This window comes from Thamnophis elegans, chromosome 1, assembly GCF_009769535.1.
Source record: "Thamnophis elegans isolate rThaEle1 chromosome 1, rThaEle1.pri, whole genome shotgun sequence".
Classification (NCBI taxonomy): Eukaryota; Metazoa; Chordata; class Lepidosauria; order Squamata; family Colubridae; genus Thamnophis; species Thamnophis elegans.
In genome coordinates this window covers 178,567,321-178,588,977 of record NC_045541.1, presented here as the reverse complement: position 1 = coordinate 178,588,977, position 21,657 = coordinate 178,567,321, and the positions used below count along the sequence as shown (strand labels likewise).

The 21,657-nt window shown below is 43.0% G+C and overlaps 1 protein-coding gene across 3 annotated transcripts in view; it reads left to right on the top strand.

The window, feature by feature from the left end:
• UHRF1 (ubiquitin like with PHD and ring finger domains 1) overlaps positions 1 to 15,130 on the top strand; it is a 39,699-nt gene extending 24,569 nt beyond the window's left edge. For all 3 annotated transcript variants that reach the window (XM_032229420.1, XM_032229387.1, XM_032229310.1), the window contains 14 exons: positions 345 to 520; positions 1,290 to 1,505; positions 3,001 to 3,110; positions 3,972 to 4,158; positions 5,806 to 5,929; positions 6,838 to 6,945; positions 7,262 to 7,366; positions 9,295 to 9,401; positions 11,043 to 11,205; positions 11,701 to 11,838; positions 11,970 to 12,072; positions 12,174 to 12,331; positions 14,023 to 14,121; positions 14,929 to 15,130. In XM_032229420.1, coding sequence (XP_032085311.1) covers positions 345 to 520; positions 1,290 to 1,505; positions 3,001 to 3,110; positions 3,972 to 4,158; positions 5,806 to 5,929; positions 6,838 to 6,945; positions 7,262 to 7,366; positions 9,295 to 9,401; positions 11,043 to 11,205; positions 11,701 to 11,838; positions 11,970 to 12,072; positions 12,174 to 12,331; positions 14,023 to 14,121; positions 14,929 to 15,075 — 1,941 coding nt within the window. In that variant the 3' untranslated portion in view covers positions 15,076 to 15,130. The remainder of the gene's footprint in view (positions 1 to 344; positions 521 to 1,289; positions 1,506 to 3,000; positions 3,111 to 3,971; positions 4,159 to 5,805; positions 5,930 to 6,837; positions 6,946 to 7,261; positions 7,367 to 9,294; positions 9,402 to 11,042; positions 11,206 to 11,700; positions 11,839 to 11,969; positions 12,073 to 12,173; positions 12,332 to 14,022; positions 14,122 to 14,928) is intronic.
• The last annotated feature ends 6,527 nt before the right edge of the window (positions 15,131 to 21,657 follow it).

Below are 21,657 nucleotides of genomic sequence, written 5' to 3'. Positions count from 1 at the left end.
CTTGGCAATTAGTTCATACTAATTGGGTAATCTGGGGTCATGTGATCACTTTCTGCGACCTTCTGACAAGCAAAGTCAATGGGGAAGCCAGATTCACAAAACAGCCATGTTATTAATTTAAGATTCACTTAATGATACTGGCAAGAAAAGTCGTAAAATGGGGCAAAACTCACTTAACATATTTTTCACTTAACAACATCAATTTGGGGCTCAATTGTGGTCGTACGTTGAGGACTGCCTGTATATAAAAGCAGTATTCAGACGAAAGTGGGATTTTTGAAGGCTTGACTTTATCGTTTGGCTAACTAAAAATCAGTGCTTTGCTTTGGGGTCTTCTGGTTTAGATTAATGAATTGGTAGATGCTCGTGACACGAGCATGGGAGCCTGGTTCGAAGCGCAAGTGGTGAAAGTGACTCGGAAAGGGAACTCGGCGAGCAAGGCGAGCGAAAGTGACGAAGAGTCCAATTTGGAAGAAGCCGTTCCCGACGAGGACATTACCTATCACGTGAAATACGAAGAGTGAGTATTGGGGGTTTATTTTTTTTCCCCCCTGGGGTCTTGAGTGGCAGCATTTATTCTGAAAGCAGGTTTGAGAATGGTGTGAATGTTGCAGAAATTATTTGGATCTAGATTCATCAGGGCTCCCACAGTCCTACCTGCTCATCGTTTGCATTAAAAAAATCTCCCATTGGTCAATATCAAAAAGGTGGCTTGACTTGGAATAGCTTACATGCTTCCTGCAACAATCTCTTCAACAAACCTCCACATCTGCCTGTCCCAGGTCCTTGGGAAGGACTGGACAGGTTTGATAGACAGGTTTGATCCAGTCTGAACATCCGGCTGATTGTGACGTACCATGTGATGAAGCATAACTTGTAGTCCTCGACTTACAACAGTTCATTTAGTGACCATTCAAAGTTACAACGGCACAGAAAACAATGCCTTATGACCATGTCAGCATCCCCATAATCACCTGATCTAAATTCAGACACTTGGCAACTGATATTTATGGTGGTTGCAGCATCCTGAGGTCAAGTGATCACATTTTGTGACTTTCTGACAAGCAAAATTCATGGGGAAGGCAGATTCGCTTAACAACCATCTTACTAACTCAATAGCTGCAGTGATTCACTTTACAACTGTGGCAAGAAAAGTCCTAAAATGGGGCAAAATTCACTTAACAATCGGACGTTTGGGCTAAATTGTGCTCATAAGTCGAGGATTACCTACAGTTGTCTGGGAAAGGTGGAATGGCTTATTTTATTTCACTTCCTTCTCCTCGATAAAGCTATCCGGAGAATGGTGTCATCCAGTTGAGTTTGAGAAATGTCCGCGCTCGCGCCAGGACGATTTTAAAATGGGAAGAGATAGAAATCGGAGATGTCGTCATGTTGAATTATAATCCCGATGATCCAAAAGAGAGGGGCTTCTGGTACGACGCAGAGATCCTCCAGAAACGAGAAACGAGGACTTACAAAGAATTATACGCCAAGATCGTTCTTGGGTAAGTGAGCTTGCTGGGAAGCTGTGTTCCAAACAAGTTGTGTTTGTGGCTGTGGCTCATCTAACTCCAGGATAATGCAACCCAGATATGTTTCCTTTCTTTTTATTGTTTTTAAAATAATGAGAAAAGGGGAAAAAACCCACAAAGATAAATTTTGATAGAAATACATTTATTACATTCCCTCTGTTTAGATCGGGGGTCAAACTTGATTTCATTGAGGGCCGCGTCAAGGTTGTGTTTGACTTCAGGGGGAGGGGGCAGAGTGGGCATGGCCAGCTTGACGTCACTCGGGTTGGGGGCACCTGTGGTGGCTCCCAAGCTCTGTTTTCGGCTGCCACGGCCTCCGCAAAACCTGCCCCTCCCCCCCCCCCGGCCTTGAGTTTGACACCCCCCCCCCCCCAGTCTAGATTACTGTGCTCCTTGAGATAAGATCTACATCCCCTACCTCCTTGGCCTTCCAAAAGGCCCTGAAACCCTGACTCTGCTGATTGGCCTGGAATCCCAATGGGGACGTGTCATTCTGGAGGTGGCTTAGTACAGCGGTCTCCAACATTTATGGTTTGGCAGCCCGGGAGGGAGAAGAGGGGAACTGGCCCACTGTTCGCATAAGTCAGGTTGAACTCATGCATGCGCTGGCCAGCTGCTTGCATGGCCCGGTTCTGAACAGGCCACAGCCCAGTAGTGGACAACGACCTGGGGGTTGGGGACCCCTGGTTTAATAGACCGAGAAGATCCCATATCCACCTTGTTCATATAGTTTACTCAGGTTTTTTTATGTTGCTGTTTTTACGATATTGTAAGCTGCTTAGAATCACTGAACAAGGAAATGGGCTATAAATCAATAAATACATGCATCCATTATCAAAGAGGAAACAGAAGAAATCCAGAAATGTTCGCACTAAGAAGTCAAAAGGGAAGGATTGCCATGTACCGTATTTTTCAGAGTATAAGACACACCAAGATTTTGAAGAGCAAATTTTAAAAAAAGTTTTTGCACTCTGCAGACCTCCCAAAAACAGTCCCGTTTTTTTGTCAAAAAAGGGCATGCATAGCCTTTACGAGGCTTGTAGCTTGAGGCTGTGCGGGGGGAGCAAAATCGAGCAAAAAATGGCCCTTTTTTGTCAAAAAAAGCGCATGCATAACCTTTAGGAAGCTCATAGAGTGCTCCTGAGGACTGGGGGGGGAGGGCAAAAAGGAGCAAAAAACGCCTTGCTTTTCACTCATTTTTGCCCTCCCCAGCCCCCAGGAGGACTCTGTAAGCCTCCTAAAGGCTATGCATGCCCTTTTCGGGAGGCCAAAAATGCTGTATTCAGTGTATGACTCACCCAGATTTTCACCCTCTTTTGAGGAAAAAAGGTGCGTCTCACACTCCAAAAATACGGTATATCCAAAGTAGGAGCATTAATAATTGGGGGTTTGGTAGGAAGGAATTCTGCTGGGAGAAACCACCATTGTTGCCTCTCTTGCTCAGCATGTTTTGATCCCTGTTTTGCAGTGATGGTGGAGATATCTTGACTGATTGCCGAATTGCTCTGGTGGATGAGATTTACAAGATCGAAGAACCGGGCTGTGCTGTGCCTTTGACTTCTGAAAGTCCCCTAAAAAGTGAGTTTCCTTTCCATTGACTTGTCCTGCTTTGCAACGAGTCATATAGTTTTTGCTGCAAATGCATTGGTGGCAGGGTGGGTCAAGACAAAATTATCTTTGGGCCTCAGTAGATGAGACTGCTATTAAATATTTAATTGCAATTTAATGTTTTTCATTTAGTATTTGTAGCCCACCTTCGTTATCTTTTTTATAAATAATTTAAGGCAGGGAATAAAGTTAATACTCTGACCTCCTTCTCTGACTTCCCAAAGTCACCAAGCCAGCTTTCATGGCTAAGGTGAGACTAAAACTCAAGCTTAGGACTCACCAGGGTGGATTTGATTTAAATCAACTCGATTTAAATCATAATTTTCACAGAGCAACTGTCATCTATGTCCTGCAGCGGCTTCTTCTCTGACCCATTGTTGACTCACGGTCCCAATATTGCAGAATATACAGCCTCCTCATGCTACATAACTAAGCTCCATTTCATGCTGAATAAACTAAATTATTAATGTATCTTAAATAGAAAACTATCTTTAGATAGATGTTTATTCCAAAAGCATTTTATTAAAATAAATTTGATTTTTAAAAAAACAATTTAAAATTTTAAAAATCCGATTTTTTTAAAAAAAATCATTGATTTTTATCCACCCTGGGATTCATTGTCTCCTGATTCTAGCCTGGTGCCTTAATTACTTAGATGTCACACCTAATAAAACACCATCTGAGCTAGTGCCATCACCATAATTAAGGCTAGTGAATGTCATAATTTGCGTCTCTTGGATGAGATTCAGAACCCACATCCTTTTTGACCTTCTGTCTTTCGGCTGTTTTTTCTGAGGTGCTTTTTATATGTCTGCTTTTCTTAAACTTTAGGGCCAAGTGGACCCGTGTGCAAGCATTGTAAAGACAACCCGAGCAAAACCTGCCGGATGTGCGCCTGCCACATATGCGGTGGGAAACAAGACCCCGAAAAACAGCTCATGTGTGATGAATGTGACATGGCTTTCCACATTTATTGTCTTGACCCCCCTCTTAGCAGGATACCTGACGATGAGGACTGGTAAGTCAAAACGAATCCCTGTAAGCAACGTCTCTCAACTTGGGCAACTTTAAGACTTGGGGAATTCAACTTCCAGAATTTCCCAGCCAGCCATGCTGCAAATATATGCTGGGCATTGAAATTCACACATCTAAAAATTGCCAAGGTTGAGAAAAATTATCCTACGATGAATCTTAAGATGTGTGACTATCCTATAGAACTATTTATTAATAGTAAATTACTAGCACTAATTTACTAATGTAAATTTCTGTGTTGCATCATGCCTTACTTGTGTTAATCTTCCTCATCTATCTATCTATCTATCTATCTATCTATCTATCTATCTATCTATCTATCTATCTATCTATCAATCATCTATCTTTCTATCTTCTATATAAATAAAAGGATGTATGTATGTATGTATGCTTGAATGTTCCAGTATAACTCTTGGAGTACCTCGAGCAATTTCAACCAAACTTGGTACACAGATGACTTACTATCTGGAAACCAGTACTGGGGGGTGGGGATGATAAGACACTCCTGGTGTGTGTGTGTGTGTGTGTGTGTGTGTATTCCAGCATAGCTCTAGAACGCCTGGCCCGTTAAGGAGAACGAGTGCAGCCAGCCATGACATTCGCCCTCCGGTGGACCAATGGGGAAGTGCCTGATGGATTTGGGACAATGTGCCAGAATCGTAGACAGTGGGAAAGAGGAGCGCATGGGAGGAGGAAGGGAGAGGGCAGGGATGATGGGCATGGGAGTAGGGGAAGAAAGGTCCCTTGGCTTTAACGTCTATAAATACCTGGGCAACGCCGGGTTATCAGCTAGTGTCTTTATAAAAAACATGGGAAATTGGCAATATTGTGAGCCTCCTAGGGTTTGATACAGGATGGGTCAGACTATACAGGTCGTTCTTGACTGACAAAGCATAACTGAGCCTGGAATTATGGTTGTAAGTTGTGCCAATAATTAAGTGGGTCACCACATGTTTGCACCCGATTTTGCGATCTTCGTTGTAGCAAACGTTAAGCGAATGTGGAAGGTTTTAAGCGACCTCGTCTCCAATGAGCTTTTTAAAAAAATAGAAAGAGAAGTAAAAGATGGGTATTAATTTATGCTTTTAGTTGATACAATTTTTTATCTTTTATGATTGTAAACCGCCTACAATTACCCTGAAGTAAGAGGGCCTGCTAATAAATTTCATAAACGTGACTGCATGATACCGCAAACGGGCAAAACATGGGCTGCTTGCCCAGTGTCCGAAATGCAATCACACAACCCGGGGGGGGGGGGGAGATGGCCATCAGAATCTTGGTTGGGAGTACCTTTTTTGGGGTCCATTGTAAGTATGAATGGTTGCTAAGCAACTGGCCATAAGTCAAAGACTGCCTTATGTACCCTGTTTTAAATAAATAAGTGAATAAAAGAGCAACTTTTTTTCTGAAAGGAAAGCAGTTGTCTATTGTGAATTAAGGTGGATTCTCTCTTCAAGATGAATTCCTGTTTGGCACATTTTGGGGAGTCTTGGAAAGCTGTAACTTGCTATATCTGCACCATTTGAAATTGAGAAAGTAGCTTTTAATATTTCTCTCTCCACTATTGCAGATAAAACAAATTTTAAAAATGAATGCCTCCTCTCTCTCTCTCTCTTTGTTTTTAAACATTTAGGTATTGTCCCGAATGTCGAAATGATGTGAATGAGGTGGTTTTGGCTGGTGAGAAGCTGAAAGAAAGCAAAAAGAAATCTAAGATGGCATCTGCTAACTCATCCTCTCAGCGGGATTGGGGCAAGGTAAATGGAACCTGGTTATGCTTGCTCATTGCAGGCCAAAAGATGCCCTTCATATGGCTCAGACGGCACAAAATATACTGCACGCTTCTAATTTATTAAAATACTGGGAAGCTTATGGAGAGGAGGAGGAATTGCTGGGCGCAGAGGTTAAGGCACCAGGCTAAAAAGTGGGAGATTGCAATTTCAAGTCCCACCTTAGCCATGAAAGCCAAGTGGTGATTGTTGGCCAATCACCAGGAGACAGTGAGTTCTAGCCTTTCCTTAGGCAGGAGCACCGACTGGAGGATTTGGGCCGATGACCAGGAGACTAGTCCCTCTTTAGGCATGAAAGCCAACCGGGTGACTTTGAGGAATCGCTCTCTCTCTTAGGCCAATCCACCTCACAGGGGTGTTGCTATGCAGGGGAAAATAGGAGGAGGAAGGTGTATTGGATATGTTCACTACCTTGAGTTAATTGTAAAACTAATTAAGGTGGGATATAAATAATGAGAATAGCTAATCAGAGCAACCTTATAAACTGGGTGCAGTTTTATTGAAAGCACATTAACTAATTAATACAATTTATAAGCCGTCAATCACGGTAAGGCAACTCTGAGTAGCTTGCAAACATTTACAAGCAAAAAAACTAATATTACTAAAAATTAAAATAATAAAACCAAGGGGTGGAGGGCACGGATGTCAGCCTGTTTGCTGGTTCCAATGCCATGCAGAGGTGAAGATCCATTTCTCCCACCCAAGACTGTGCAGCTGAGAGGCCTGGTGGACTAATCCTGGTGATTTTAAGCAATCGGGTGCTTTATTAGAAGTTTGGAAAAGTGCAGGTAGAAGTTAGCCAATTCTTGATTCAACTGGCTTGGTTGTGTGGATCATGTTTAAAATGTGGCCCCCTCTCCCCTTTTCTTTTTAAGGGCATGGCGTGCGTGGGACGCACAAGGGAATGTACCATTGTGCCATCAAACCATTATGGGCCCATCCCCGGAGTTCCAGTGGGAACCCTGTGGAAATTCAGAGTCCAGGTGAGATGCTGCTACTAGGAAGCGTTGAGAATGTACAGTAGAACTTACTGGGTGTCAGTATGTAAATGGTTCGAGCCTGAAGGAAAAGGGAATACAAGGGGAAAACTTAACCTTGTTGGCTAGCACTATACTTTTTAGAGTGCCAGCGCTTGTGGCGACCCTACCACAATTGCGATGTGTGCGTGCGTGTGTATCCTGGCCAGCCACTCAGACAGCCCAGGGGTCAAGAGGTCACAGCCTAGTAGTGGGCAGAGTCCCACAGGTTGGGGACCCCTGCGCTTAAACTTGGATATGTGACCTGCCTTTATCCCTTCAGGTGAGCGAGTCGGGCGTCCACCGGCCCCATGTCGCAGGGATTCACGGCCGGAGCACCGATGGAGCCTATTCTTTGGTCCTGGCGGGCGGATACGAAGATGATGTAGTAAGTGACATTATTGTATCTCTCAGTGCTGCTCTCCTCTTTACCAGAAGTCCCAAAGCCAATGAGATGGTTGTATTTCAATTAAATTAATTGGTTGAATTTGATTACTCAGTTCAAAAAATTAATTGTTAAATAATTACAGAACTAAATGGTTTGCCTCTAAGCCATCATGAAAGCCCTTAGCTTAGGTAACTATCCCAATATAAGCTGGTTTTGTGATTTTTCTGCTGACGTTTCTTCCCTTGATCACCTCTTAAAATAGCAACCGATGCCATTTCCCCTGAGTTTTTGCTTAGTATACAAGTCCAACTCTGAAATTGGTTCTCTGGGTCAAGGAAAACTGACTTAATAACTAAATGCTCGGGTGGGCTCCTTCGCCTGTTAAGACTGCTCAACTCTGCATTAGTTGGAGTTAGATTGTGACGTGTTGGTTTCTAGTATGGAGATGAAGCAGAATGGCCTTCTCCTGGACTAGCTCCTTGGTTTACTGGGCTGAGATGCTGCTTCAGTTGTAACACACTCTGGGCTGTGCACGTATGTGACACTCAATTGGGATTAAAATAAATTTAAGAAATACAGAAAGGTTGGTGATTCGAATCCCTAGCGCTAGCGCCGCGTAAGGGAGTGAGCTCCCGTTACTTGTCCCAGCTTCTGCCAACCCAGCAGTTTGAAAGCACATGAAAATGCAAGTAGAAAAATAGGAATCACCTTTGGTGGGAAGGGAACAGCATTCCATGCGCCTTCGGCGTTGAGTTATGCCGGCCACATGACCACGGAGATGTCTTTGGACAGCGCTGGCTCTTCAGCTTTGAAATGGAGATGAGCACCGCCCCCTAGAGTCAGGAACAACTAGCATATATGTGCAAGGGGAACCTTTACTTTTAAGAAATACAGAAGTTAAACAGAATCTTAGGGTTTGGGTTACTTGCTAAGAGCAAGTTTGAAAGAACAGTCCCTCACAGTTGCTGCTGTTGCTTGGGGAATTCTGGGATCTGGAGTCCACACATCTTAAAAGTTGTTGAGTTTGAGAAAGCTTAATCAGGTCTGATTTGAGGTCTTCCAAAGTGGGAAGTGGCACTTTTGCTTCTTTGGGTCTTCCCCCACCCCCAAAAAGAACAATTGAGGCATAAAAGTTGCCGTAAAGCCATTGACTGCAAGGAATATATAACATGTTGCATTTTTGTGGTTTTAAGCACGTATAATAAAATTGATTGTCTTTACTGGCCCTAAAATATATAAACTAATGTTGAGGCCAAAGGCTATTTATTTGTATTGATATGAGAAGAATAATTTTATATACAGGTAGCCCTCGAGTTACGACCGTAATTAAGCCTGGCAATTACAGTCATAAGTATGACAGTTTTAAAGCAGACCACCATGGACCTTGACTGGATTTTATTACCTTTTTTGCAACAATTGTTAAGCAAACCAGTTGTTTGGTATGGGCTTGTTTTTGCCAGAAACCAGAAGTAAAAGCCAGTTTTAGGAAAACTACTGTAATTCTTAGTTATGTGACCATGGGACAGAGCAAAGGGTCGTAAACTCTGGTTGGTTGCTGACTACCGAAAATGTGGTCATGTGACCTTGGGAAGGAACCAACGTCACAACTTTGAACCTGGGCCCTAAGTAGCTTTGGGGGTGTCTGTTGTAACTTGGAATGATTGGTGAGCGATTGGTCGTAAGTCGAGGACTACATCTATTGATTAAGGTGCTGTGTGGCAAAGCTAGAACTCAGGGTAAAAAGCTTCTTTGCAAATGTTCACATTTGGAAGAACTCTGAGTAGTTTGTCAAGCAGATCATGAATTATGCCATGTTGGAGAAAGATTTCAGTATTTTTAAGTGCCAAAATCAACTTATTCACGTACTCGAGTGACCAACTGAATAGAACTTTTCCACCCCCGGATTGAATGATCTGAATATATTTCAGGATCACGGAAATTCTTTCACTTACACGGGGAGCGGAGGCCGTGACCTTTCAGGGAACAAGCGGACAGCTGAACAGTCCTGTGATCAAAAACTTACAAAAATGAACAGGTGAGGAGGAACCTCCCAAGGATTTCTGCAAAAGACGGGGAGTGAATGAAGCTAAACATGTCTGATATCTCCGAGCGGTTTTCAGAATTGCATTTATAATTCAGTGGATGCTTTGTAGTTTGTCTGCATCAGGGAGGGTCTATTAAATTTTCATACCTTACTTTGGAGAGGGTATTTTTGCAGTATATAACTGATACTGTGCCATTTACACTTGCTTTGTATTATTGGAATCATGTATGGGCCTCAAACTCTTTAGAGAGCACATAAATGGAAACAAAATTGAAGATTTTTTCTTCATGAATGTCCACCAGTGTAAGATACAGGTCTCCAAATAAAACTGGAAAGTTACTCAACCAAATAGCTGATAAATTATATATCTAATGCTTATAAATGTTCACCTTAGACTAAATCAATATCTCTTCCAGAATTCCTCAGCAAGCCAGCCATGCTGGCTGGGGAATTCTGGGAGTTGAAGTCCACATGTCTTAAAATTGTCAAGGTTGAAGATATACCTACTGTATTTTTTGGAGTATAAGATGCGCCAAGGTATTGAAGAGGCAAATAGAAAAAAAAAGTTTTTGCACTCTGCAAACCTCCCAAAAACGACCCTTTTTTTCAACCCGTTTTTCACAAAAACTGGCCCGTTTTTTGTCAAAAAAGGGGCATTAGGAAGCTTATAGGGTGCTCCTGGCGGCTGGGGGGGGGCACAATTGAGCAAAAAAATGGCCCATTGTTGCTCATTTCTGCCCTCCCCAGCCCCCAGGAGCTCTCTGAAAACCACCTACAAGCTATACATGGCCATTTTGGTGAAGGGGGCGGGGTTTCAGGAGGCAAAGAAATGCTGTATTCAGTGTATAAGACATATCCAGATTTCCAGCCTCTTTTTTGAGGGAAAATGGTGCGTCTTATACTCCGAAAAATGCGGTATATCCATAAATATATGCTGGTTGCCAGACATCCATATTTTCATCATAACAGCTGGAAGGGACCTTGGAGGTCTTCTAACCCAACCCCAGGTCCAGCAGGAGACCCCATACATTGCAAGACAAATGATTGTCCAATCTCTTCTTTAAAACTTCCAGGGAGCATTTGCAACTTCTTTAGGCAAGTTGTTCCACTGGTTAATTTTTCTCACTGTCAGGAAATTCCTCCTTAGTTCCAGGTTGTTTCACTCCTGGATTAGTTTCCACCCATTGCTTCTTGTCCTACCCTCAGATGCTTTGGAGAAGAGCTTGACTGCCTCTTCTTTGTTGCAGCCACTCAAATATTAGAATGCTACTATCATATCGTTTCTCCCCCCACCATCTTTCTTTTGATTAAATTACACACGTCCAATTCCTGCAACCAGCCCCCAGTCGTGTTTTTTTTGCTCTTCTCTCCAGTCTTTTCAGAGTCTCAACATCTTTTTATATCATGACCAAAACTGGATTGCAGTGTGTTCTTACCAAGGCATCGTAATATGGCATTTTCACGTGATAATATGGCTTGGGGATGGTGAAGTGATTGGTTGCTGGTTGTAAATCACTTTCAGTGTTGTAACTTTGAATGAAAGCTAAACAAATAAGTTGACTACCAGTAGAAGGGAGGATCAGAGTCCCCAGGAAAGACCCTTCAGCTCCTTTGTCTTTTCATGGTTGGCAGAGCTCTGGCACTGAACTGCAGTGCACCGATTAACGATAAAGAGGGTGCGGAAGCCAAGGACTGGCGAGCCGGGAAACCGGTTCGAGTGGTGCGGAACATGAAGGGAGGCCGATACAGCAAATACGCCCCCACAGATGGAAATCGTTACGATGGGATCTATAAGGTAAGATTGGGTTGGCTTGCAAATAGGGCCCCAAAGTTTTGGGAAAGGAGGTGTTATGCCTGGGCATTTTCTTTTCTTTTCTTTTTCTTTCTATATTCTATTTTTTATATCCCATCTTTATTATTTTTAGAAATAACTCGGGCGTTACACACACCTAATTCTACTTCCTTCTCTTTTCCCGACGACAAGTATCCTGGGTTGGGCTGAGCCCAAGGACTGGTCCAAAGTGACCCAGTTGGCTTTCATGCCTCAAGGCAGGACTAGAACTCACAGTCTCCTAGTGATAGGCCCAAAGTCACCCAGCCACTTCTCATGCTTAAGAGGGGATTATAACTCACCATCGCCTCGTAATTGGCCCAAAGTCATCGAGCAAGCTTTCATGCCTAAGGCAGAAGTAGAACTCACCATCTCCTGATTTCTAGCCTTGTACCTTACTTAACCACTACACCAGACTGGAACTGGAACAGAAACCTGTTTCTCTGTTCCCTTTTAAAGGTAGTTAAATATTGGCCTGAAACAGGGAAATCTGGCTTCTTGGTTTGGCGTTACATGCTCAAGAGAGACGATGAAGAGCCAGCCCCTTGGACCAGAGAAGGCAAAGAGAGGATGAAGAAGCTTGGCCTGACTATGCAGGTACGTGTGTGTGTGTGTGTGTGTGTGTGTGTGTGTGTGTGTCTTGTAAAGGGCAGCGATAAGCAGCCCTCTGCCATGTTAATAGACAGCAGTTGTGTCGCAACTAATTTTTTTCATCATCCCTGCTGTAGTATCCCGAAGGGTACCTGGAAGCCGTTGCAAACAAAGATAAAGAAAATAGCAAGAAAATAGAAGAAGAATCCCCAATTCAAGGGAAGAGGAAAAGGAAATCCGGTAAATGATCTTCTTGACTTGAGTTGCCCACATAACTTCTTTGAAGTCTCTCTTGGATGGTTGGGTGGACGGATGATGAAATAAATTATGTACCTTTCCAGGAAACGATTCGGACCTTTGTGCCTCTCCTGCCACCACCCCAAAGAAAACTAAAGTCGAGCTCTACAAACTCACTCCCCAGCAGAAGGCTCTTATCAAAGACGATGAAGCCAACACCAAGTTGTGGAATGAAGCACTAGAAGCCCTTAAGGAAGGACCGGTACGTAGAGAGAGCATAACTGATGGTCACAGGTTGTGGTGCTTGGTTTTGGAGATGACCTGCCCTTCAAGTGCTGTGGAATGAAATGACGGGATCGTAGGAGTGGGAGGAAATGATTTTGAAAGCATTGTAGCAAAAGCCCATCAGAGCCTGAATTGCCTATAAATGAATTTACCACTCAGGGAGAAAACCAATGGAAGAGAATATTTGTAGCTCAGGGTTGAACGGTGAGATCCTTGGTGCTATCTGAGCTGAGTTGTTTTCTTGCAAACGTTTCATGACCCCACTAGTAATGTCATCAGTTTCAGAAGGGAGTGAGGTTTGTGAAGAGGAGGATTGTGGGGTCCTTGGTGCTCTCTGAGCTTGGTTGTTTTCTTGCACACATTTCATGATCCAGCTTGGTAACGTCATCAGGGCTAGAAGGAAGTGGGATTTGCTGTCTGTTTATATAGAGTACCTTGTCCTGTCAGTGTTAGTGAGGATGGTCCTGGTTTATGTTTACTTTATGGTCATTGCACCTCGTACAATGAAATTAAAAGCCATCTTCAGTGTACATTATAACTATAAAAATAAAACACAAATACACATTCTTCACATTCTGTACAATTGAATTGAAAACCCGATATTGCATTGATAATATGGTGATTCCTTGATTAGGCTTTTGTTGAAGGGAACATGATTAGGCTCTGAACCAAGAAAACAACAGAGCTCAAAAAGCCCCAAGAACCCCTTAATCCTTCTCCTCCTCTCCACAGACCCCATTCCCTTCTAACACTGATGATGTTACCTAGTTGGGCGATGAAACATCTGCAAGGAAACAAGCTTATAGTTATTTTTGAAATGGCTGTTTATGCTCTTTAGTCCCACTTGCTGAGATCCTTAAGTGCCAAAGTCTCTGGAACGGACACTCAGTTCAGTTGTAAGTCAGTGGCTTTGAGTGCCATTGTAACTTTGAATGGCCACTGAACAAATGGTTATTAGATGATACTACACCGTGAAGATAACACAGTTCTCTTTGTATCTATGGAGATTCTCAGTCATCCAAATCATGGTTGTCCCCCAAAGGTTCTTTTTTCAGGAGGCAACTGGACTTTCTGGTTTTTCTTTGAAGACGTTTTGCTTCTCATCCAAGAAGCTTCTTCAGCTCTCATTGGATGGTGGGGAATGGAAGGATTTATATTCCTTGCAGACAGCTGATCATTTGATTTCTTTTAGCGGGTCATTAAGGTCACCTGGAGGTTTATCTGTGTCTTCAGGGTCACCTGAGTGGTGCAAATTGGGAAGTGAAACAACCACAAACGCATGGCACACCATAGAATTTTGGACAGAGGATTCTTGGTTTGAAAGAGGTATCAAAGAGGCCATCTGTGTCAAAATCGATCAGTCCTCTCTCAACAGAGGAGGAGGGATACGGACGGCATCCTCTATCTCCAATCTACAACAACAGTCCTTTCAGCAGTTCCAAGAAGGCTCCCCACCCATTTGCACCACTCAGGTGACCCTGAGGACACAAATAAAACTCCAGGTGGCCTTAACAACCCACTAAAAGGATGCAAATGACCAGTTTTGTTTGTAGTAATGGAGGCAAACATGAAGGCGGGCTTCTCCAAGGCCAGGGTGCCCAGAGGAACATTTCCTGGGTTAGGGATGAGGCTGAGGATTAACGACCTTATTTCTCTCTCTCCTGGCAGAAATTCTTGAGCAAACTGGAGGAAACCTTCCTGTGCATCTGCTGCCAAGAGGTGGTTTTCCGACCAATCACCACAGTGTGCCAGCACAACGTATGTAAGGTGAGCAGCTGTCATGTTTCTCATTTGTCTGCACAGGTGCTCCAGGGGTTTGCTTAAGTAGCTCTAGGGTAGGCAGGGCAGCACGGCCGTGATTCACTCCAGAACTTTCCTCGCGGTGTGGTGTGGTGTCATAAAGTGAGACACCCCTGATTTTATCACCTTTTTTTTTGCTGGGACTGTTAATCAAATCTGCCCCCTCCCCTTTGATTTTGCTGGTCTCTTCCATTGCATAACAGACCTGCCCTTTTACATGTAAGTTTTCATCAGAGGAACCTGTGCCTGCTCTCTGGTGTCTTAATTAGAGAGGAAGTGTGAAGAATTGTGGCTACACATCAAGTTCCAGTTAAGATGATTTTATTGCTCAAGCTTTCACTAGAAAGTAGTCAACTAACGGTCAGCACTAAATTGGGGTTAAGTAAGAGTCAATTGGATTCAAGGCAGGCTGGACTCGGATCACTTGTGGGAATCTAGAGGCTCTAGGCCAGTGTTGTCGAACCTTTTTGCCACCAAGGGCCAAAACGGGGAGAGAGCATGCGCACATACTTTGCGCCAAATGCCACAATCTTTTTTAAAAAATAAATAAATAAACATTTCACACAAAAGTGGCACTCGGAGCTTAATCCCGCTTCTCCATCTTACCCATCGAACCTCCACAATTAAACTTTAAAGAGATTTGTTCCACTGGATTTACATTTTTAATCTTCTTTTGGACCCAAATCTTCTCCGGGAGGAGGATTAGGTTTGATCAAAGTTGTCGTTGTTTAAGCGTAAGTCTCCCATTGTTCGCTTTTGTCCGTTTTCTTCCAGGATTGCCTGGATCGATCTTTCCGAGCCAAAGTCTACAGCTGCCCAGCCTGCCGCTACGATCTGGGCAAAAACTATACGATGGAAGTCAACCAACCCCTGCAGGATCTTCTCATTCAGCTCTTCCCAGGTTACGGCAACGGACGGTGATTCTGTAAAGCACTTCTCATTTCCGGTTTTTTTTTTTTTTTTTTTTTTTTTTGAGTTTTTTCTCTTGTCCCTTCGGGGGGAAAAAAAAACCGTGTGTGATTTTGGTGGGGTTTTATTTAAATAAATAACCTTTTGGAAAAACTTCTGTCTCCGTTCCCCCTTCCCAAGCTCCCCTCCCCCCTCCAAAAAAAAGTGCTAAGATTGAGGAACTTGCTTATATTATTTTGGTAGCATTTCCAATTCCCGTATACGGATCGGAGCATAGGTCGAAGGGAACCTTACATTGCTTGTCAGAAACCTGCTATTAAATTGGAGCGAAGCCATTCTCCCGCAAATCAAATCTTGTATGTAGCTCAATTGCTAGCACAATCTCCTGAAGCGATGGATCCAGGGCCATAAGTTTGAAGTTATAGCTGCTTTTAAGGCAGCATTTTTTGGTGTGCTTCTGTGTAATGCGGCTTGGGCTTCGGCTTTTTTCCTTCGGTTGTGTCGAGACTCCATTGTTTTATTTGTGTGTATTGTTGTTTTTTTGTTTTGGTTTTCAAAAGCAACAACAGTTCTTCCATATCAACCGTTTGTCTTAAGAGCCTTTATGCAAAACGGCTACCTCTGCCTTTGTATCTGCCAGCCAGGTGCTGCTTCCTAATTTTTGTGGTGTCTTAATGGGAACATATAAAAGCCATTGAAAAGGACAATTTAACGGTCCTTTAGACTGATCTCTGAATTCTCTTTAAAAAAAAAAATAGACCGAACTCCCAAGCTGCCAGAGGAAAGTTTTGTTCTTGGAATTATCAACTGTACTATCATTCTGTATCTTTAGTTGTAGATGATCATCTTGCAGTCCGCATGCGTGTTTCTTAACCTGCTAATTCTGAATTTTCTAGTTTTGCTTAGGATGAGAAACTAGATATGTAACTAGTTTTTGAATGGAAAATCTTGATTATATATTCAAGGGTCAGTTGTTTCTCACCTCAACAGTCGCAATACTCTACAGTGAATACCTCAGCATAATAAACAAACGAAATAAATCACTTTTCACGTTTTAACAGACTGGAACAATATACTTGTTTTTTGCATTTTTATAAATCTGTAATAATGTTCAGAAGAAAGCAACTTTTTTACCTTTCTGAATTATGCTAATTTTGTACAAACAGAAGTTCTCAAAATAAAATACATTTCCTATCAAAAAGATCGTGTGCCTTCTTGAATGCTGAAATAATTTTGAGTTAGTTTGCTATCCTGTTTCTGTCAGTAGATTTCATACATCTAGTTGCTAGGATCTGAGCAATTAATGACCTGCAAGAATGTAATTCAGTTAAAACCATCCCTTTTAGTCATCGTTCAAAGTTACAACAACACTGAAAAAAGTGACTTATGACTATTTTTCACACGATTGTTGCAGCATCCCCGTGGTCACATGATCAAAATTCAGATGCTTAGCAACTGGCTCATATGACGGTTGCAGTGTCCAGTGGTCATGTGATCCCCTTTTGCGACCTTCTGAGAATCGGAGTCATTGGGGCAGCTGGATTCACTTCACAACCTTGTTACTAACTTAAAGACTGCAGTGATTTACTTCACAACTGGCAAAAAAGGTCACAATATAGGGTAAAACTCACTTAACAACTCTCTTGCTTACCAACAGAAATCTAGGCCTCCATTGTGATCATAAGTTAAGGATTACCTGTAATTTGGGGGGGGAGGGGGCTGTTGTAACTGAACAACCATTAAGTGGCCAGTTGTAAGTTGAAGACTACCTATATACTTTTATGCTATTATTTCCCCAAGCATCCTACACAATATAGCCTAGAGATCACTGTTTTCCAAACTTGGCAATGTGGGATTTCAACTTCCTAGCAGGTTGCCTGAAGAATTCTGGGAGTTGAAGTCCATGTATCTTATTTAAGTTGCCAAGTTTGAAAAACACTGGATTAAATAGTTGGGTGGGAACCAGTTTAGTATAATAGTGAAAAATACCAGATGAGAAACTGGAAGGTTCTCAGGCAACCAACTCAGTGGAGTGATTTTAGGCCAGTCCTCCTTTCTCTACCCTCCGGAGAAGACAAAGGCAATTTAGTTCCAAAAATCTTGGCTGGAAAACTTTAGGGACTGATCCAGGCAATTGCCATGAGTCCAAACCAACTCAGGCCCATTAAAAAGAGAGATGGTTGATTTTAGGAGTTGTTAAAAGTCATTAAGTCATCACAGCCCAGATATGAACCTTTGGAATGATGGATCTAAATATGGAGGCAATACTGAGATTTTATTTAAAAGACGAATAGCCTTACCACGTCTGGCCCATCAATTCTTCCCATTGTCTTTTAAACAGGGGAAAAGTTTTCTTTGCACTATTAAAGGCGTATTTCTTTTTCCTTCCCCAAAGCACGGGACAGATTTTGGGTCCCTTCCCAAAATGACAGGCAACCTTCATACCATGCCTTCGCAGAAATCTATAATTAACTGGAAATCTTTAATTGACAGAACAATTAATCAGTGGAACAGAATTTGCCTCCAGAAGTTGTGAATGCCCCAACACTGGAAGTCTTTAAGAAGATGTTGGAGAGCCATTTGTCTGAAACGGTATAGGGTTTCCTGCCTAGGCAGGGGGCTGGACTAGAAGACCTCCAAGGTCCCTTCCAACTCTGCTATTATATTGTATTAGCAAAATAGTTTTTGGGAGGATGGGCAGGGGGGAAAGGGGGCATACGCTCTAAACCAATCTACCTTTAGGTCTTCACTGGTTTTGTGGACTTGTTCAGACGTAAAATAAAAAAAAAACCTGCCTATTACTCCAACCTACATTGTCCAATTCTTCATCCAGGGTTTGCAAACCTGGCAGTGCTCTGTCTCTTTAAATAAAGGTGCTCTGTGATTAAACTTCTACCAGCTTACTAGGAACCAAATTGGATACAGGTAGTCCTAGACCCGTGATGGCAAACCTATGGCACGCATGCCACATGCGGCACACGGAACCATTTCTCGGGGAATGCAAGGCGGTGCCCTATGTCAGCACCAGTGCGCATGTGCGTGCGCTAGCCAGCTGGTTTTGAGCCTTCCAGAGGGTTGTGGATGGAGCCTGTGGATGGTGAAAAACGGGCCTAACAATAGTCTGGACGCTTCAGTGAGGTCTGTGCATCTGCATGGGGTGGTGTTGGTGTTTGAGCATGCATGCGTGGGGGGAGGGCACTGCATTATGGGTGTGGGCACGCATGTGCATGCTATTGCGTGCGTGCACCCGAGCAAAAAAAAAAAGGTTTGCCATCACAATCCTAGACTTTGGAGTAGTAGAGTATAGTATACAGTACAGCCTTTATTGTTATTGTACATAATGTGTTGTGGCCCAGCAGGAGCCGTTGGAGCTGCCGATGGATTCCAATAGCGAGGACTCCTATGAGTCTGCTATGGATGTGGAGGAGGGTTCAGACTCAGTGTTCAGATTTAGAACAGGATTCAGACTCAGAGCAGGGACCAGAGAGGCTGGCCGGCCACCAGGAGGCGCCTGAGGCATGGAGCAGTGGGGAAGATCAAAGGGAGTTTGTCCCTGACGCCAGGCAACGGAGGGCAGAGAAACGGAGGCAGCAGTTACGGAGACAGACTCATAAGAGATAATCCAGCCCAGGTGGTTGTGGCTTGGCCCCTCCCAAGAGAGTATATAAGAAGAGACTTTGGGAGGAGTCCTTTTGCAGGACACAACCGTTCGTACTAATCTGGAGAACTCCTTGTCTGGTCTGCCTTGTGTTCCCGTGTCTGTTGGCGTCTGGGTTGCTGCCAACGTCTTGCCAGTGAGTCGTGTCTGGGCTTTCAGCCAACAGGATTATAATTGCTGTGAATAAAGAGTGGCAAACAGCTAAGCCTGTGTCTGCGTTCATTACCGGACGGAGTGGGGGGAGCAGAATAATGTATACAAGAAAATTGGTTTTAGCCCCACTGGTGCAATCCATGACAAAAAATACAAAATAAAATCAGTAGTATTGAGTCGTACATTTCCGTTGTTAATCAAGGCAGTTGTTAAATGAATCACTGCACTTGTTAAGTGAATCTGGCTCCCACCCCCCACCCCACTGACTTTGCTTGTCAGAAGCTGGCTGGGAAGGTGGAAAATGGTGTTCTATGATCGTGGAGACAGCAGCCAAACTGAGTTGCTCTGTCCAGTAACCAATTAGTCTGAGTCTACACTTGTGATGTCATCGAGCCCTGGTGACTCCTCCCAGTTTAGACTCAGTCCAACCTGGACTAGATAAGAGAATTGATCTCTCCTCCAAATTTGAACTTCTTCCTAACTAACTAGTCAGGTTACCTTTTTTCAGTGCTACTGTCATTTTGAGGGGTCACTAAACAAGTGGTTGTAAGGTGAGGACTACCTGTAATGTTATTTGTACAGAATCATTCTAATTCTGCCTTAGAGAACAAGCCAAAACAACTTTCTTGTGTCTCTTTGAAAATCTTCCTACATAGGATTTTAGAACCAGCCTGGGATAGAGATTAAAGGTGTTGGACCAAGAGGCTGATAGTTTAGTTCCCATCCATTCAATTTATAATTTGCAAATTAGAAATTAATTAATTTTAACTTATAAATAAAATTAATTAAATGTAGACAAAGTTATGGCTACTGGGCTGAGTGGCTGAGAATTGTGGCAGATGCATTTAGTACATATTATGAAGAGCAGGATAAAACTACATAAAGAAAAAAGGAACAGATTTCTATATATAGAATTTATATGCCTATCTATAGAGAATATATAAAATTTATACATAAAGAGAAGCAAGATATCTGATTTCTTTACCCATTTAATGTATAAATGTGATAAAAATTAGATATGAATAGCATATGGCATTTAGAGAGATCATGCAATCACTAATATAAAAATTTAGTTTAATGTGTCAGCAAATCTATCCATCACCCATCTGTCTGTCTGTCTATCTAATCTGCATATGTATATCTATCTTATCTATCTATATATCTATATCTCTTATCTGTATATCTATCTATATACATTTATCCATCCATCCATCTCTCCATCCATCCGTCTGCCTATGTACCTACTTATCCATCCCTCTCTATCCACCATCTATTTATCCATCCTAATCTATCTATCTAATCTACCTTATATCTATCTATCCATCCATCCATCCATCCATCCATCCATCCATCCATCTATCTACTTATCTCTCTCTCTCTCTCTCTCTCATCTATCTATCTTTCTACTTACTAGGAATATCTATCTTACGTCTATATCTATCTGTCTATCTATCTATCTATCTATCTATCTATCTATCTATCTATCTATCTATCTAATTATATATATATATATATATATATATATATATATATATATATATATATATATATATATCTTTCTACTTACTAGGAATATCTATCTTACGTCTATATCTATCTATCTATCTATCTATCTATCTATCTATCTATCTATCTATCTATCTATCATCTATCTATCTATCTATCTATCTATCTATCTATCTATCTATCTATCTATCTATCTATCTATCTACTTATCTGTATATCTATCTTACCTCTATATCTATTGATGCATCTATCCCAGTGGTGAAATTCATTTTTTTTTTACTACTGGCTCTGTGGGCGTGGCAGTGGATGGATACTGCAAAATCTCCATTCCCTCCCTACTCCTGGGTCCAGCCAGAGGTGGTATTTGCCAGTTCTCTGGACTACTCAAAATGTCCGCTACCCGTTCTCCTGAATCTGTTGGATTTCACCCCTGATCTATCCATCCATCCATCTCTCCATCCATCCCTCTGCCTTCATAACTACCGGTACCTACTTACCTGTCCATCCCTCTCTCTAGCCAACATCCATCCATCCACCAACTTTCTATCTAACCTGTCCGTCCCCCCCAACCCTCCCTCCCTCCCCCCAAAAGAGATGTGGCCAATGCATTATAAGGGATAAAATAAAAAATTAAGATGAAACCATAATAAAATAACCATAACACGGAGCCATAGGATTGCAACGGGATGGGTGTTTTAATCGAATAGATTGGTAGAGAATCGGATTGCAAATTATACAATAATTATACAATAATATCCACTCGGCTGTTCTCGCGGAGCACTTCGGAGGAAAGTCCCAATAGACAGGGAATCTCCTCTCGCCCCCCCCCCAGCATAGGTGCACGCCCCAACTCCCACCCGAGGATCTGCACCCCTATTTGGGTCTCCCACTTTTTTGCCAGCTGGATTGCTGAGCAACGTGTAAGCAATCTCGCATGGGGGAAATAGAAGGGGGCGGGGAAAAGCTTGCGAGGGCGTGGCCTGCGGAAAAGAAGCCACCCACTCCTCCCCGATTGGTGCGCCAGGCCCGCAAACCCCTCCCACCCCCGCGCGGTTGCTGCTGTGCACGTCCTCACGTAGGCCGCCCGCGTCGCTTCACCCCTCCCCTCCTCAAGGGGGCCCGAAAGGGCGTGGCGGGCCTCGCCTTGGCCCGGCCCACCTTTTCTTCCTTGCCCTCCTCCAATCCGAGCGCCGCTGGCTATCCAGCACCTCCCTCATGGGACTCCTCATTGGTCGCCTCCCGACCAATGACGAAAGAGAGAGAAAAGAAAGGCGACG